Source organism: Dromaius novaehollandiae, chromosome 2, assembly GCF_036370855.1.
Source record: "Dromaius novaehollandiae isolate bDroNov1 chromosome 2, bDroNov1.hap1, whole genome shotgun sequence".
Lineage (NCBI taxonomy): Eukaryota > Metazoa > Chordata > Aves > Casuariiformes > Dromaiidae > Dromaius > Dromaius novaehollandiae.
In genome coordinates this window covers 115,151,397-115,168,425 of record NC_088099.1, presented here as the reverse complement: position 1 = coordinate 115,168,425, position 17,029 = coordinate 115,151,397, and the positions used below count along the sequence as shown (strand labels likewise).

Genomic DNA, 17,029 nt, shown 5'->3' with positions numbered 1-17,029 from the left:
GTGTATTGGCTTCTACTTACTCTTCGCCACCTTGGTAATCTTATTCTCTCTTTCTGCTCTCATTGCTCAGATTGCTAGACTCTTCTCGGGTCTGTTAAAAATGGATTTCACTGAAGGACGCACTTTATCTCTTCTCTTTGCTTGCTAAGCTCCTAGAGAAAGTGAAAATCACTGAGTGTCTTCCTGCTATTGGTACTGTGATCACTGCATCCAGCCATCTTTTTGAAAGTTTAACTGTTACAGTGCCACACAGTTTATTAACCTCGTATATTAGCTCTTCTCTGTAGTCAAGAGATGTGGTCACAATCAAACTATAGTGAAACCGTGATGAAAAAAAATGTCCATTAAGTAACCTCTTTCTTAAGAGACTATGTTAACCAATGGAATAAGAAAATCTTGTTCAGCCATCTTTGAAAGACTTTTTAGCCAACTCTGGTTGGTCTCCTGAGTATAAAAAGTAGTATAAAAATGTTACTTCTGGCATAAATTCAAATTGGCTTCTGATGGCAATTTCCTGCATATCAGAGGGAAATGCTCCTTTATTTTACCATTTTAAATGCAGTCACTTAGACTGGTAGTGTATTCCACCTATTTCTTTTTGCAGTGGGACCCTCTGCCCTTAGTGCTGATAAAACATCAACTGTGTTGGCTGGTGTTTCATACACAAATGTAACCTGGTCCCGCAGCGGTAAATTGGAGGTGTTCCTCTCGCATAGGGGAGGTCACTGAGATCATGGGTCATGCAGTCCCCCGTTGTCATACCTATGTTTCTAGTCCTGCACCGGCACTTGGGAGGTTTTGCTCTATAACCCATTGATATTTGCTCTATGAGGCACCCCCAAAGATCTTACGTTCTTTCCCTTAGGCTGAGGACAGACTCAGCCTGGAAGCTGAATCTCTACATCATGGAAAAACAGAGCAATCTTCCAGCCGAACACTGATCAGCAGGTTGTTCTCATGCAAAGCAAATAGGAAGGTATGAAAATGCTTAAAGCAAGGCCCTATCTTTGCATTATGTTATAACTTGTTAGTCTGTATCTGTGAAATCCATTTTTTGTAGTGAGAAGTGGCGCATACATCTTCCAAAGCTAGATCCCTACCTGTTATTTTTCTCATCACCTCATCTATTTCTGTCACTTAAACTTTATCTCTCATTCTTAGGACTGAGCAGAGGCTTTATTACTTTCTGCTGCATGCCATGGCCCACGTGTTTATATCACCTAGTTTCTCAAGTTATATGTTTCTAAGTGTAATATTTTGCCTACATAAGAGCAAAAGATGTGTTAGGATTTGACACAAGGTTTTGCATTTCTGGCAGGCTTGGTAGTTTGTTACAGCAGTGCTTGGAGGCCCCCACAGAAACTAGTAAACTCAGCCCTGACTCTGAAAGCTTGCAAATTAAATGCAGTAACTAGACAATATGCTCTTGCTCGAGTTACTCTTGCTTGAAGTCACATGGTAAAGCAGTGAGTATCATGGCCAGGACTATGCCCCATAGCTCCTGAATTGCAGCGACCCATCCTGCCCACTGGGACATGATGCCGCTCTGACCGGTGACTGCTTTCAATCACACATCTGTCTCCAGAATAATGCTGTGCTGAGGAAAAAACAGAGAAAACACAGTAACTCTGTTTATCCTAGCTAAGCTTGTGTAACAGGTTTTCAGATGATGTTTTCAGTGTTTAAAATCTTTTTTCATTAAACTGTTTCATTACGCAGAAAAAAACATTTGCCTTACCAAGAAAAAACATTTCTCTTACTCAGCTTCATTAGTTATAGGAAATCACTGGATTAAAGTAGAGAGCAGATTAACAAAAATAAACTGTAGAACGTCTTGCGCATATGGTGCTGCATATGAATGGCTTTTAACTACTTAACTGGGTGTAACAAAGAGCAGAAGGAGAGATTTGTCTTAGCGTGCCATAATTATAATTGTAGGAGCTCCGTCGCTGAAATAAGCCTGCCTTAATAGTCAGAAAAAGCCACAAAGCCACAGAAGGCTTTCATTGGTTTTGCACGCCTTGCATGTCCCCTGGATTTCCCGTCCTGTTTTTGGACAGCTGACGGCCGGGCACGAGAGGGGACGTACTAATGAGCAGGATGCCTCTCCCTCATTGCCGGAGCTCATATTTTGTGGACCTTTTGCTGTACCAGCTTCTTCAAACTTGGCTCAGGAGGACAAGATTACGGTCTCAGTTACGCAGTTGTAAATGCCGAATAAGTCCCACAAGCCCATCAGGCAGCGCGAGGTTAACTCTGGTTACTGAGAGCAGGATTTAGCCCGACAGGCGCTGCAGCTGGCCCCAGACTGGGTGCACTGCTCCGTCGCACAGGGAATTGTCCCTTGTGCAACAGATATAAATAGAGGTTGCCATAATACAATCTTGCAGTGAATGGAAGAGGCCACAGTGTCAGACCGATCGTTAGGGAGTATCATCCTTCAGGTTTGTCTGCCTTTATGGACTGAAAAGTTAATATTTCCACTGGAGTTTGCTGAAGACTGCTGTGGTGCTTGTTGAAGTGGTAAACACATAAAATATTTTCTCTGTGCAAACGTGTTGCAAGTCACTGCAGGCCGTGGTAGACAGCAGTGGAATAAACTGCTGTGAAAGGGATCTGGAATTGGCAGAAAGGAAGAAACTGCAAGTTGAATTAGAGCCCAGTATTTGCTTCTCCTGTGTATAGGAAGCAGGCTCCAGGAGAGCTGAAACTTTGGGGCATAACCAAAGCAATACAGCCCACTTTTAATTCAAGTTACTTGTTAGTTTCTAGCTTCCCACTTCTTTGCCTATTATCTATTGTTCCCGTATGATACTTACATACTTTAACCTACAAAGGTCAAATTTATACCTCATCTAAATAGGTCCAGCTCACACTGGCTTGAACTTGGTCCTCAAACACAAAGTTGAGAGAGTTAATGCAAAAATTGGTTACATTATGGCTGTGCTTCACCTCCCACTTCTAAGGAAAACTATCCTCTTCCATTTGAGTACTGAGAGGTTTCTGAAAACCAAACAGTGGTGGTGACATCATTTCTGTCTTAAACTTGTGTCTTAAAATACTGCTTATGAAGTGATACAAAGATTTGCAAAGCCAATCTCATCTAATTCACAAAATAAATTCAGAAATAAATGCAGAATGTTTTTTCACTTGGTCGTTATCTGGGCTCCTCAGTGTGTTTGCTAGCAAGGATTAACCTATAGCATTATGCCACATGGCTTAAACATCTTTGACCTTCCCTTTTTCTATGTTGGTTTTCTCTGAGGTTTCCCAAATGTTTTTCACATCCACTGTGAATAACATTCTTGGACTTCTGCCCTGGATTCACCAAGCATAAGTCATTGCCCCATTCAAAAAGAAAGTTTTCTCCAAAATTGTGGTGGGCCAGAGGAGAATAAAAAAGGAGTTTTGCATCTGTGAACTTTTAACTAATTTCAATCCTTTTTTAGGGGGGAAATTTTGTGCACTAAAAAATTCACAGAAAAGGCCCTGATCATCTCTTCTTTTTTAGTGATTAATGCAAAAAATTAAATTGCCAGCTGCACAGGAGAATATCATCCCTTTTTCCTCCATCAGTTTTATAATGGTGATCTCAAACTTGCAGACTTTGAATTTAGCTTATTAATAAAGCAGCTTTGCTTCTATTTCAGAGTTCCCTGAAGAGAAGAGGCAGCAGAGAAATGCACAAAGAAAAAAAGGCATTTACCCAGGTATGGTTTTCAAGAACATGCAATTATGAGCAAAATCACATGATAAAACTCAAAATTTCTTTTTATGGATGTTTATAGGACCATCAGACACATTAACTAGAGTGCAATTAGGCCTTACTCTACTCAGACCTTCCAGAGATAATGTAGAAGCAATTTAGGACACAAATTTGATCTTTAAACCATGCCGCTTCTCAGGTTCATTGTACTTTTATCAGTAGATTCAGGCTGCTGGTTTTCTACAAGCAGAGAAAATCACCTTGTCTCACAGAGTAATTGGATCGTAGCTTAGGGACCAGCTAAATTTGTGTGTGGTGCCAAAGATTTTGTGCTAATGAACGTCTTGGCAGCAAATACAGTTCAGCCACAGAAACAGTGCCCGGTGGCTTCTGGTGCCACAGCCCAGGGTTTTCTCCCTCATGTGCAGTGAACAGCATGTGAACATCAAATACTTGCTTCCTCTAGCACAGGTAGAGTCTGAGCCATCCTCTTTGTCTCCCTTTGGACACTGATTTTACTGAAATCCCGTAGGCTGGTCCATCGCAGGAAAGCAGTCTGCCCGGTTTCCTCTGCCTTTTGTGCTGACGGTAGGGGCTGAAGCCTTTCCCAGCATCCATACCATTGCTGTTTATAGACGGAGAGCCGGGGATAGGGTTTCGTCTCGTGGCGAAGGGAGCCAAGAGTGACATCATATCTTTGTTAAAACAAGATTGTACCTCTTCTCCTCCTGCCTTGGCAGACTCGGCATGCGCAGCCGAGACTTACAGGTCTTAAAATCATTTGATTTGTAATTATAACTGTAATAAGTCATTAGAACTTGCTGCACTTGATCTGATCCCCGTGCACAGCTGAAGGGGCAGGTGGGCAGGCAGGCGGGAGGCTGGCCGCGGTGGCAGCAGCGCCTGTGAGCTGCGTCCTGCTTACCCAGGATGCAAGCAGACCCAGCAGCCCCATGGGACAGACATGCATGCAGCATCGTCAGCGTTTAAAATGGGGCACTGTGCTTTTCTCGTGCATTGCCTGTTATAGAGACTTATTTAAATCATCAGTTAGGTCAGAGACTTTGTTTTTCTATGAGTCTTGAAAATACGTATATGAACTATATATATGCACACATGCAAATTATAAATGAACATACATGAAGGCAGGTGCATGCACTGGGGTCTGTGGGCAGCACTGTCCTTCCTTTTCCCCATTCTTGGAAATATAGACAGGTACAGAGAGGATGGAGTTCTTGTGCTTGCTTTCTCCTGCCAGATCCAGACATTAGAAGCAGCTGTAGTTTGCCTTGGGAAGCCTTAAAAATGGCTTAAGAAAATTAACCGAGTAGCCCTGCATCAGCTCTGCACCATGCACAACAGGAGAACAGGATCCCACAAGCCACCCAGGGAAAAAAACATTTACACTGTAACTCAGACAAGCACAGGATTTGTGTTTGTAAATGAAAACCATTGGGGCAGCACTGCGCAAGGTAGCTCTTGAATTTTCTTCAAAAATTCCTTAGTGTAGGAAAGATTGAGAAATAATGTTATAAATTGACATGTCCTAGCTGTACGGGACATTACCCAGCGCTGTCCCCACAGCAGAGTGTTGGTTCAGAGCAAGGAGCTAGTTGGGACCAGGGCACCCCATAGCAGGTGCCGAACATGGTCAACCCACCACTGGGTGCTGGGTCACAAATTGGTGAGGACGGGCATAGCCAGGGAGGTTCAAAACACTGCTTTTTGGGACAGCCAGCCAGTGTGATTTAAATACCTTAACTGAGATACCTAAAGCTGGATGCTAAATAGCTTTGAAAACAAGAGCTTGAATTATTCAAGCCCACAGGGTGAACCCTTTCCTCTTTTTTTCTATCCCCATGCATGTTCTGTGAGTGAAAAGTAACCACTAATTTAGATTCTAACTGTAAATCTGTGCCATATGCGTACTTCCAAATATTCCAAGAATATGGAAGACTAGTATTTTTACTTACTGGGAGCTCATTGTGAAGATTCACTGGAACATCACATCCATTGCAGGGCACCTTGAGTGAATACATGTAAAATTGATTGTCTTGAAAGTAATGTAAAAACAGAATTCTTAGTAGTGCCTATCCGCCTCTGGTATTATTGAAGAAAAAAGTTTTTATTCAGCAGAGTTGCAAAGTGGAACTTCTTGGAAAATGCCAGGCACCAAGCAAAACACAAAGAAAAGTGGTTCTCCAGCGCAAGGTAGGAGTACTGGCATCAGCCAGATGCTTGGGTGCTGGTTTTACTGCCCCGCCATGAGACTTGCAACCCCGAAACGCTTACCCATCTTCTGCCTGGCAGTACCCTCAAGCAGGTGGTGGTAGAGGAGATGGTGTTGGTCTCTATCTATCTTTGTGTCTTCTTGCCAGAAAAGAAATATCATCCTTGGGAATTTTTGATCAGCTCCTCATTCTTGTCACATCATTTACATTGCATAATGAATTTAAGTTACCCTTTCATTTCCTTATCTCCACATTCTACATTTGCCTAAATTATACTGTAGGCTCTTTAGGGAGGGCTCTGTTTTTTCCTTTCTGCCTTTTCTCCATTAACATCCCTCTGAAGTGCTATGCAGAGCTGTGGTGCTATGGCATGCAAATATTCACTCTCAGTAATCATTAACTCCCATTTATCCTTCATGATCCCTTAAAGTCAGTGACTAGCACCATTAATGATAGAACAGTTTTGCGCTGTTGTTAGTTTTTCCCTTTCTACATAGTCTGTCATATATACACTTTTCAGGGAAGTGTCCCTATACTGGATGTGAAATGCAGTTGGGCTGCGCCAGAGCTCAGCCCCTGAGATCCCAGCCTCTTCCTCCTCCAGAATGATGCCCAGACAGTATCCTCCATCTTTTTTTTCTCCCTTTCCATTTGTGGTTTAACTAATAATGAACTATTTTTAATTTCTGTGATTTCCCTTCCCTTTAAAGCCTCTACTGTCTATGTAGGTTTCTTACCCTCTTGCTGTTTCTACTTGATTTCAACTGATCAAGAAAGCACTGATATTTCTTGTACACAAAGTTTCAGAGGGACATATGCATGAAGGTTGGAGTCCTACTCTTCTGGCATGCTTAGATATTGCTGATAAGTCTCTCCCGGCAATTCTGTTGGAAAAGCCATCAAGGGAATGGGCTTTTCAGTAGTCATGGTTCCCTGACAGAGAAGTGGGGAACATCTCTAGCTTTCTCACCATTCCAAACAGGATCCATATTTAGTAGGTGAGATTAACATCCGTCAGCTCTGTCGTTTTGTATGAGGCTTGTGTTTGTTTAATGAAAAAGAAAAACCTTGTTTGTTTCAGCTCTTGCGAAAAAAAAAAAAATCTTACAAATGTGATACTTTTTCTTTTTTACAAAAACTAGCAATAAAGCGGTGCCATTATATGAAAAGTTAACTGTGCTGTTCTCCTGCTATAATAACATCCTAACTCCAGAGAAGCATTGAGCTTGTATTGTGCAGCGATGCTGGACAAAAACATTAGGGGCCTGATCCACTGAAGCACTGCAGTTTTCTTCGAAAGCTGCCACATGCGTGTTGCCTTGTCTCAAGTGCTACCTGTAGCTTGAAATCCAGCCGGCATGAGGCCGGGAGCGCCTCTGAGCTCAGGAGAGCAGCAGTCCCTGATGCTCATCCCCAAGGAGGAGGCGTGCAAGAAGGCTGTCCCTTGCAACGTGCGTGTGCGAATGCAACAGCCTGCAAAAAATTGAGGTGCAAAAAATGAGCTAGTGACCCGGTTTGCTGGGCTCTTGCAGCCAAAGGCAGACAACGAACATGATGAAGCATACTGGATTACAAAGGCAGAATAAGGAAAATGTAAGATGCAATTTTTTTCTGAGCTATTAACAGATAAATAGAGAAACTGGAGTTAATCGTCCCACCTGTGAGTTCTGATTTTCAGCACTGATGTTGATTTAACTTTCCTGGTATTCTGTGTGTTTCCTTAAGAGTGAAACTGCAGCAGAGGGAATAAACTGAGTCTTGACGATAGAAAAAGCAGAGGTAATGTATTGTGCAGCCCTGACCAAAGACAGTGTTTTAATCTTACAGCCTGATCCAACCAGAACAACTAAAATTCAGAGTGACTTCAGTGGGAGCTGCATTGAATTTTGCCAGGTTTTAATCAGCTACTTAATTTACAATTTATAGTTAATAAAGAGAAAAGCAACTTGCCAATGCATTTGCCTTCATAGTGTGAAAAGAAGGTGTGCATATGTGAGAAAGAAGTAAGGAAAAAAAGAGCCCATCTTAGCAAGACTGATTGTAGTGGGTTATATATATCTGGACTGTATTTACAAAACTCACATTATGCTGTCAGAAACATGAAGACCAGGGTTTTAATTACTCAGTTGATTGCAGTCGTGTTTGACTCAGATACTTCTGGTTACCACTGAGATGATTGACAACCATGTATTAGCAGATACTTTGGTTATTTTTTACCTGTTTCATGTTATTTACATATACAGATAACTTTTTGACTGTTTAGTATTTAAAGCCACAACCTGCTCCAAGCAAAAGCAGTAGCAAAGCTGACTGAGTTCGGAAATGTACAACCAACTAATTCTCTGTCTGTTTAGGTATCGTTAACTGAAATTAAGAAATAATTAGTGTATATTTAAATAGGGTAGGGGGCGATCAATCTAGATAACATAGAATACACCGTTAGCAATGTGCAACAATGTGTACTTTAGAAATTAAATCATTTCCTCAGACTGCTGAGCCTTAATTAGCTTTGTAAATCTTTTTTTTTAATAGCCTGATCTGGGTAAACAATTAAAATCAGTCATGTTTTCTCCTGATTTGGTTGCTGTTACTAGGATCTGTAACAAAATGGTGCTTGTGGAACATAATGGTGCTACAGAGACTGAAATGAAGTTTCCATAGATAATTGCACGTATGTCCACATGGTCTCACAACAATGATGAAATCTGCTGTCTCAGGAGATCATCTTTCAAAGACTGTCCTCCATTATGCCACTAATGCTGATAAATGTGTCTCTTATGAGGCCAAGTGCCCGTATCTCCATGACAATTCATGAAAGTGATTCATGCAAAGAAATTGTTCATCAGCTTAGAATTTACTTAACCTTGTTTCTTATGTCAGCACAATGCACACTGGAGTTTTCACTTCCCTGAGATGCAGTATTTTAGAGTTCCCGACACAAAATAAATAAATAAATAAATAAAAACCTCTCTCAGTTAATAGGCTGGTTGCTTATCAAAAAATGCGGGTTTTCACATGGAATAGGTTTGGATGTAACCATGGCTTAATGAATTTGTTTTCAGTAATTTCCCTTCTGAACAGTTGTCCATACCAGAAAGAGAGATCACGCTCTTTTCCATCGTAATGATACTAGCAGCAGTAACAACAGCAGTGCTTCCTATTCCAATAGAAAGCGAGTTAGGCACTTGACCTATTTCACAAAGTTGTTAAGATCTTGTATTTAAAGCATGTAGCACATGCTTCTTCAGTTTGCAAAGCAAGCATGCAGCTTAGCACACTTTGTTGTGCTGATTAGCTAAGGAAGCCCAAGATTTGGGATTATGATGAGCAACCTCATTTGAGTAGTTGAGTGTCTGTTTCGTGATGCTAAAAGTGATCAGAAGTATCATTAAAGTAAATGAAAAGGAAAATGCAAACAAATCTTCTCGGCACCCTTTCATTTGAGTAATGTGCATTTTCTACAAAATTTGCTCGGTATTTGGGAAGAACCCCCCTTGCATCAGTGAGCACTTGTACTGGCACATTGCTTTTTTTCTCTTTAACTCTGATCAAGCTGCTTCACCAACTCAAGCAGGACCAAGCCAACGGTGTGACTTGTGCAGCTCTGTCTCTGTACTGTCTGCAGAACAAGATACAGCTCAGAGGGTGGGGAAGCGAAGATTTGGAAATGGTAACAGCTGATCCTGTTTTTATTATAATATAACTGGGGATTTTTTTGGGGGGGGGATTATTCTTGGCAGGAGGACAGTGCTGACTTGAAGTGTCAGCTGCAATTTGCCAAAGAGGAAGCAGCGCTGATGCGTAAGAAGATGGCCAAACTGGGGAAGGAAAAGGATGAACTGGAACAGGAACTCCAGAAATATAAGTCCATCTATGGAGATGTGGACAGTCCCCTCCCAACCGGGGAGGCCGGGGGCCCACCTAGCACCAGGGAGGCTGAGCTGAAGCTTCGCTTGAAGCTGGTGGAAGAGGAAGCCAACATACTGGGCAGAAAAATAGTGGAACTGGAGGTAGAGAACAGGGGGATTAAAGCTGAGATGGAGGACATGAGGTGCCAGTATGAAAAGGAGTGTCTTAGCCGGGACCACATTTCAAGCATTCCTACCTCGCCGTATGGTGACTCTGTGGAGTCAGCCACAGAGTTGCGCCGTCACTTGCAGTTTGTGGAAGAGGAGGCAGAACTGTTGAGGCGGTCAATCTCTGAAATTGAGGATCATAACAAACAGCTAACGAATGAGCTGAGCAAGTTCAAGTTTGAGCCGGGTCAGGAGCCCAGCTGGCTGGATGACACAGCTTCAAAGTGCGGCGGGCCCCTGCAAGAAGAGCTGAAATCGGCCAGGTTGCAAATCAACGAGCTGAGTGGGAAGGTGATGAAACTCCAGTATGAGAACAGGGTCCTGATGTCCAACGTGCAACGTTACGACCTTGCCTCTCACCTAGGCCTGCGCACTTCCAGCCCCAGAGACAGCGATGCCGACAGCGACGCCGGGAAGAAAGAAAGCGACAGCGAAGAGGGTCGCCCTCCTCAGCCGAAGAGAGAGGGACCGATCGGGGGCGAAAGCGACTCAGAAGAAGTTTACGAGAAGACGTCAGGTTTTGGGAGCGGGAAGCCCTCCGAGGTCAGTGATCTGTGCTCCGCCGAGCTCTTGAGAGTGAAAGAAGACACAGAGTCTTTAATTAACATCAAACACGAGGCGGAGCGGCTTGAAAGGACGGTGGACCGCCTTATCACTGATACGGACAGTTTGATTTATGACGCAAAGGTGCATATAACCAGCAGCCTGTCCACAGAACAAGATTTCAAAAGTGTTGAGGAAAGAGGAGAAGATAAACATGAACCAGAGCTCCTGGACACCATCAACTCCAGGATGAAAGCTTTCCGCAAGGAGCTGCAGACCTTCTTGGAGAAGGTTGATCACATTGGGGAGGGCCTTAAGGAGCAGATGGAAGACCTCTCCCCCCTTCCCCATCTCACAGAGTCTTCCAGTTTTCTATCCACGATGACGTCCATGTCTCGAGACTCTCCCATTGGTAACCTGGGAAAGGAGTTAATCACAGACTTCCAGGTAAGTCGGCCCCTCATTTGCCTTCTTTCTGTTTATTTTTTCTCTTTCTTGCTGGCATTGCTACCTAGAGCTGATTTTCCTCACAGCTGCTTTGTTATGATTTCAGATCTGCAGTGTATTAAAGTGTGTAATGTTAAACAAGCACTTTATAGGTTTCTCTTTTGTTTGTTTGCACAACTCCTTTAATTCAGAGGCGGTTCCTCATGGCAAAAAGGCTAATCCACTGGTGCTGTAGAGATCTGTGTTCTTTTTGTTTCTAACAGCAGCGTTTCCCCATGAAAGAAGAGATTAATTAAAAAAAAATATAATGAAAGTAATTTAGCAGCCTTGCTGAGAAATGTGTAGAGGTCTTTATTATGCTCTCTCTTAAAAGGGTCAGGCGTGTTCTCAAAAGCCTTGCCAAATGAACCCAACCAAAACGGTTTTCTAAGTGGTGTGTTTTGAAAAGCCTGCTTACAGCTCACTCCCATAACCGAGCAGCGAGTGAGAAGCACGCTAGCCAGCGAAGGACTGCCTTTCCTAAAGTGTTGCCAATGGGCGCATGCCTAAGCTGCCACAACTGCCACACTGGATATGGCTTTCTGCACAGCACAAGTAAGGAAGGAAGAGCCTTGTATCCCGTATCCTTCATGACTTGTATGCTTGCTGTTGGTTTGACTCATGCATCCTCATTGCATGCGCCTCATAACCAGTGTTTGCATTCTTTTTTCCTCTCTTTCTCTTTTTTGCTTTTCAGATGTTTCAGCCCATCATTTTGCTCATCCTCATTTTGGTTTTGTTCTCTTCACTTTCTTATGCCACTGTATTTAAGTTGATTTTTCTGTTCACGCTTTTCTTTGTCTTGTAGTTTTTCAGTCGTCTACCTTACCCATTTTTGTTTTCTTTATTCCCTCCTGTCCTCTTGTTTTTTTGTTGTAAACCGCCCATGCACCTAACAGTTCAAACTGAGGGATCAGATGGAGTGGCAGCTCAAACAAGATCGTGGAGAGGAGCAAGAGATTCACCACCAGCGAGCCACCACCGACCCACACCGCAGAGCTGATGGAGACATTAAACTCTACAGGCCAGGAAACAAGGGCTGTTTCAGTCTAGAGGTCAGCAAAGCAGCCCGCCTTACTCACTGCCTCCTGCCGCCATAGCCAGGATGTGAGCAATAGAAGCCAGGGGTTGGGGGAGTAAATTGGACAAAACGCAGCACCCGTGCTGTGAAATTTTTGGTGACCTCCTTCCCCCCTGCAGTTTCATAGGAGCAAATGTGGTCCTGATTTTGGACACGTCACCCTGCTCCCAGTAGCCTTGCTTAGTGGAAAAATGTGGCTCAGGGACAACATGCAATTAAATATAACAACAAAAAATTTCTGCAAGAGGTTTTATTCCCTGCTGTAACATGTGTGACTCCAGGTTTCACCTTGTCAGGTATTTTTTAATCTGGAAAGTCTACAGATAGAGACTTCTCTGCATTTTGCCTGGCAGTAGTCTGCACAGGAGAGGGTTTGATGCTGGCATGTATGGTAATTCTCATCAGGAAACACAGCACCCTGCAGCTTCCAAAAATACCCATTTAAAGCAGAATTTTCCATTGCTATGGCTGTTGAATACTTTTCCATTTGTCAAAAGCATTGATCAGTTTTTATTTAAATCTTCATCCATCCTGAGGCTATATGAGCCTTTGTAAACATCTTTTCAGCTGGTTTCTCAGGAAGATAGATTGTCCAGACGCTACAACGGGTCCTGAAGAAAACAACTTCTGGTCTGTCTCCTGCAGAGGCGAGCTTAGTGCATTTAAAATCTTTTCTGCTGGCCACTGGCAAGTGAAATCCACCTTGAAACTGTGGTGGTTAGAGTGGCTTCTATTGGGGGCCAAGTTTACATATGTTTTTAGTTCTAAGGCATACACAGAGGCCTTAGTATATCTGAAACCACTAATATGGTCTGGAAGAAGAACAACGCTGGCTGAAACAGCTGTGTTTGTGATTAAGCAATAATAAGCATTAGAAAGCAGGAGTGGGAAGAGAAACCTTTAGGTGGCTGGTAGCCAAACAGCTAAATTCTGTATTGAATGTCAGAGAGAGGGTGGCCCTTCATCTTAACACAGGTAATTCCCTGCTAATTTTTTTTAGCCTGTTTTAAACTATCCTGACAGTGCAGAGTTTTGGTAGTGTTAGAATAATTAATGTGTTCAGTAGCTTCTCTTCCACTTTTTCACTTTTACCGGTGCTAATAAACTTCAGAAAGGATATCTGATAAATCCAGGACACAGTAAGTCTCTCACTGAAAGGTAAAGTCTTTCTTCCTCATATGGAAAACAGGAAGATGAGGCAGAGAAATCTTATAGTTCAGCATGAATCTTTTTGCAATTGGATTGATCAATAATTACTGAAGATTAGGTCAGAAAATGACCAAAGCAGGTGTTTACAATATTTTTGTTTAAATGCTGTCATCTTTATTAACTCCCTCTTACCTCAAGTCAGCCTCATTGTTGTATTAAGTCTTGTACCCTCTGTTTATTAAGGCAGGGGATTTGGGTAACTTTGGCACAGCCTGTTTCTTTCCTCTTCTGAGTTGGGATGATTTGTAAACTGTGTACAGTAAATTGTGTTTGAACAGGAGCTGGCCGGCTTTCACACCACAGCCTGAGATAGAACAAGCCGGTAATTTTAACCAAAGGTAGACAATATCCAGATGAGGTCCAGATGTGCTAAAAAAGTGAGCATGGATGGGGCTCGTGGCCCAGATGGAGAAGATGTTTAAGGCTAAGATCTTTGTTGCAATGGGTTTTACCCAAGCAACAGAGTGTATTTCGTTGCTTTACACTGAAACATTTCAGTGGGTAAGCAGCCATTTAATAGTGGTACAATTAAGCCCAAGTGAAGCAGAAGATTCTTCGAAATAATTTTTTGTTGTATCTGTCTCATTCTTTTATTTTTTCATTTCAAACATTGCGCTAGCAAAAACTGACATTTTTTGTGCCAGATGAATGAGCAGAAAAATATATTTTTCAGATTCCAGGGGGTTCTTTTTATTACCACAGAAATTTCAGATGAAAACTCGAGTCATTCCATTCCCACAGCAGAGATGGCTGCAAGGAAGCTCTTATCTGCTTTAACTTATGAAGTGAAAATATTCGCACTGCCCAATATTGATGGGTGTTCTTTTTACTGTGTATGGACTTTCAGCGTGAGAAGAACACATTACATTTCAGTTAAGCAAATGATTTCTTTATAAGCAAGCAAACCCATTTTTCTAAGTCCATTTTCTTCCAAGCCAAATTTTAAATGAAAAGTTTCCCAAGCAATGCTGAGCAGTTTCCATTCAGCCATTTTTTCTCTGTTTTTTAAAAGAGCATCGTGGGAGCCTAATTGTTTGATTAAATACAATAAATGCAGACTGACTTGTGCTCAAAACTACCCTGTAGCTTAACTGTAAACATCTGCCTTTGTTTGGTCTTTGCATTGCAGTTGTTAGTGCAACAGTATTATTAGAATGCATTTGCATGTTAAAGAGGTGGGTCAGAGTCACAGTCCAAGGGAAATTATATCTTGAAATTGCCTTAAGAGCAGGGCTTTGTTTTCTTGCTGAAACAAGCCATTGAACTGCTGTTGCAGGAGGTTGGAGCCCGTTGGGGTGGATATTCAATACATTATTCATGATTATAGCAGAGCTGGGTTAGGGAGGGAGGGAGAAATCGTTCTTTACCATCCAAAGAAGAAGTGAGGGAGCAAGCAAGAATCACCACAGCTAAAAGACATGGAAGAACTAAAAAAAGGTATCACAATGTTTTATGGAGCAAATGCCTGGCACAGAGCAGAGGATTACTATGGCAACAAGTGGAAACCAGTGGAAAGCTGGTAAATAATTTTTCATCTGGTGAATTTTATCCTTTCTACCAATGGAATATCTATAAACAAAAAGCAGCTTCCTTAAAGCAGGCTGCAATTTCCTCCTGTTTATTGAGGCACAGTAGCCATTCTGGAGAAGAAAAATTTTACTCTTTCAGACAATCAAACACTGTTTGTTGCAGTATTTGATACCAGATGTTCTAAAATCTAGCTGTATTGCTTAGTTCTGGTTGTTTAGTCACAGGGTGTTGCTTCTGTCCTTACCTGAATAAGCATCTATCACCCAGGCACATATATTCATTGTTGCATTTCAAATTTGGATAATGTGATTATTTTCACACAGCCTTTAAACATTTGCACATTTATTTTTGTGTACAGAAATGCCACAAAATCCCATGCTGTGGAAAGTGAACACATAGGAATCGCTGAAGTGAATTAACTTAAAAGGAACAAGTCGTCACCACAGAATTAAAATAAAAGCAGACAGGTTAGGGAAGGTGAGAGCATGTCTTTAAAATAAAGTTTCCCATAAGATCTAGTAATAAGTAGGCAGCTGGAGCTCACACTGAAGAGTAATTTCTTGTAGACTGTTCTATAAGCTGTTTATCCATTTTTCATACTTGTTATGCCCATAACAAGTGTATTACAGCTCTATTACCATACATTAATTTCTGGGTTAAATGTGAACCAACCAGATGCAGTGATGAACAAGTTAGGTAAGTCACTCCTTTGAATCTGTATGAAATCTTCTATGTGCTTCCATTTGGACACATTGGGGGAAGTTAGTCTTTAGTCTGAATGCTTTAGTTTAAGCTGGTTTTAGAGTGTCTGTCTGTGTTTCTTCTGTACAGTTTTCATAATTCCATTTGAGAGCTTTTCAGCTGGATGGCTTTTGCAGCAGCTCCCAGCCCTGTGCTGAAAATTTGCATATCCTTTTCTTTTATATTGATTTAGTCTTTTCTCTCCCCAGACAGGAAACAGTGAACGTTTTATACATTGTGAGTTTCCTTAATTCTGAACAAAAATGGGCACCACAAAAAAAGTTGTATCTCTTATTGTCCACTACGCCTCCAATTCAAAACTGTGGGAAGAGGAAAGACAAACTGGTGCCGACAGTATTCCTTCCCACCGAGATTAGAGGCAGCAAGAATAATTTGCTTTGAAGAATCGTATTCTTTCTTGCTATGCAAGATTCCATAAAGGTTGACAATATAATGGCTTGAGAGACCCATTATGATGTAAATCTGGATATCCAAGTTCTAACTGACTCAGTGGGATGTTGTATACTATCCATATAATGAGACGGCTTTTTTTTTCACTTGGAGTAGTGTTCTGTGTTTTCACAAAATCAGAGACTCTTCATGTAAGCGCAGACAACTAACCACACTAGTGGTTGTGCCTGATGTGCGCTAGAAAATGGAATATGTCATCTGTTTTTTTGGGGGGGGAGAAGAAAAGTACATCTTCAGAAGCAGCCTTTGAGAATTTAGCTGTATGTGTATCATATGTAAAAAGCAATACAAAAGGCACTGGAAGTTCCTATCTAATCTGGGTTATCCTATATTTGCAATAGTCAGCTGTCAAGTGTATGAAAATAGCAGTTTTAGACTGTTAATGTGAAGTCAAAATATTGCATTATAATCATGCCATTAAATGAGCAGTATAAAATGTTTAATTTTTCACTTCCTTGGAGTTGCACACAGATGTCGGAGACCATTTTTCTACCCTGCCTCCTCAGGCCTTGTTTTGCTCCACTCCTCTTGAAAAAAAGGCTAAAAACAGTGATCCTGTGAAATTTGGTGCTCACAGTTGTTCCATATAAACTGATTAAATTTCCAGGCATATTGAGATTTCAATTACCTATGCTAAAATGGAGAAAACAAATAAAACTCTGCCATATCTTATGGTGCATGGCGCTCCTGTAAAATGAGTCATCATACAAATGTAGGATTCTGTGAGAAGAAAAGTAACCCGAAGCCTTCAGCAGGCTGAGCAGGGGTAGAAGGATGTTGGTGCAATGAGTAAAGGGTAGTGAAGCCCCACTGTGTGGATGACTTTTCTCTGAGAATTTTTTGAGGTAAAGACATCAGCATGGATTAGCTTGTTGTGGAGTCAAAACTGGTGAGGGGAAAAGGGCTCAGGAGAAGGGTTTGGTGCTGGCTGACAAGGATGGAAGTAGCTGCAGAA

At 41.8% G+C, this 17,029-nt stretch overlaps 1 protein-coding gene across 9 annotated transcripts in view; it reads left to right on the top strand.

Moving 5' to 3' along the window:
* The window catches only part of MTCL1 (microtubule crosslinking factor 1), a 110,080-nt gene that overhangs the window by 53,559 nt on the left and 39,492 nt on the right, over positions 1-17,029 (top strand). For 4 of the 9 annotated variants that reach the window (XM_064507217.1, XM_064507220.1, XM_064507223.1 and 1 more), the window contains exons 4-6: positions 3,651-3,710; positions 9,678-11,003; positions 11,942-12,097. In XM_064507217.1, the coding sequence (XP_064363287.1) occupies positions 3,651-3,710; positions 9,678-11,003; positions 11,942-12,097 (1,542 nt within the window). Of the gene's footprint in view, positions 1-3,650; positions 3,711-5,839; positions 5,918-9,677; positions 11,004-11,941; positions 12,098-17,029 lie in introns of all 9 variants that reach the window. The other 5 variants (XM_064507216.1, XM_064507218.1, XM_064507221.1 and 2 more) reach the window with 3 other exon arrangements.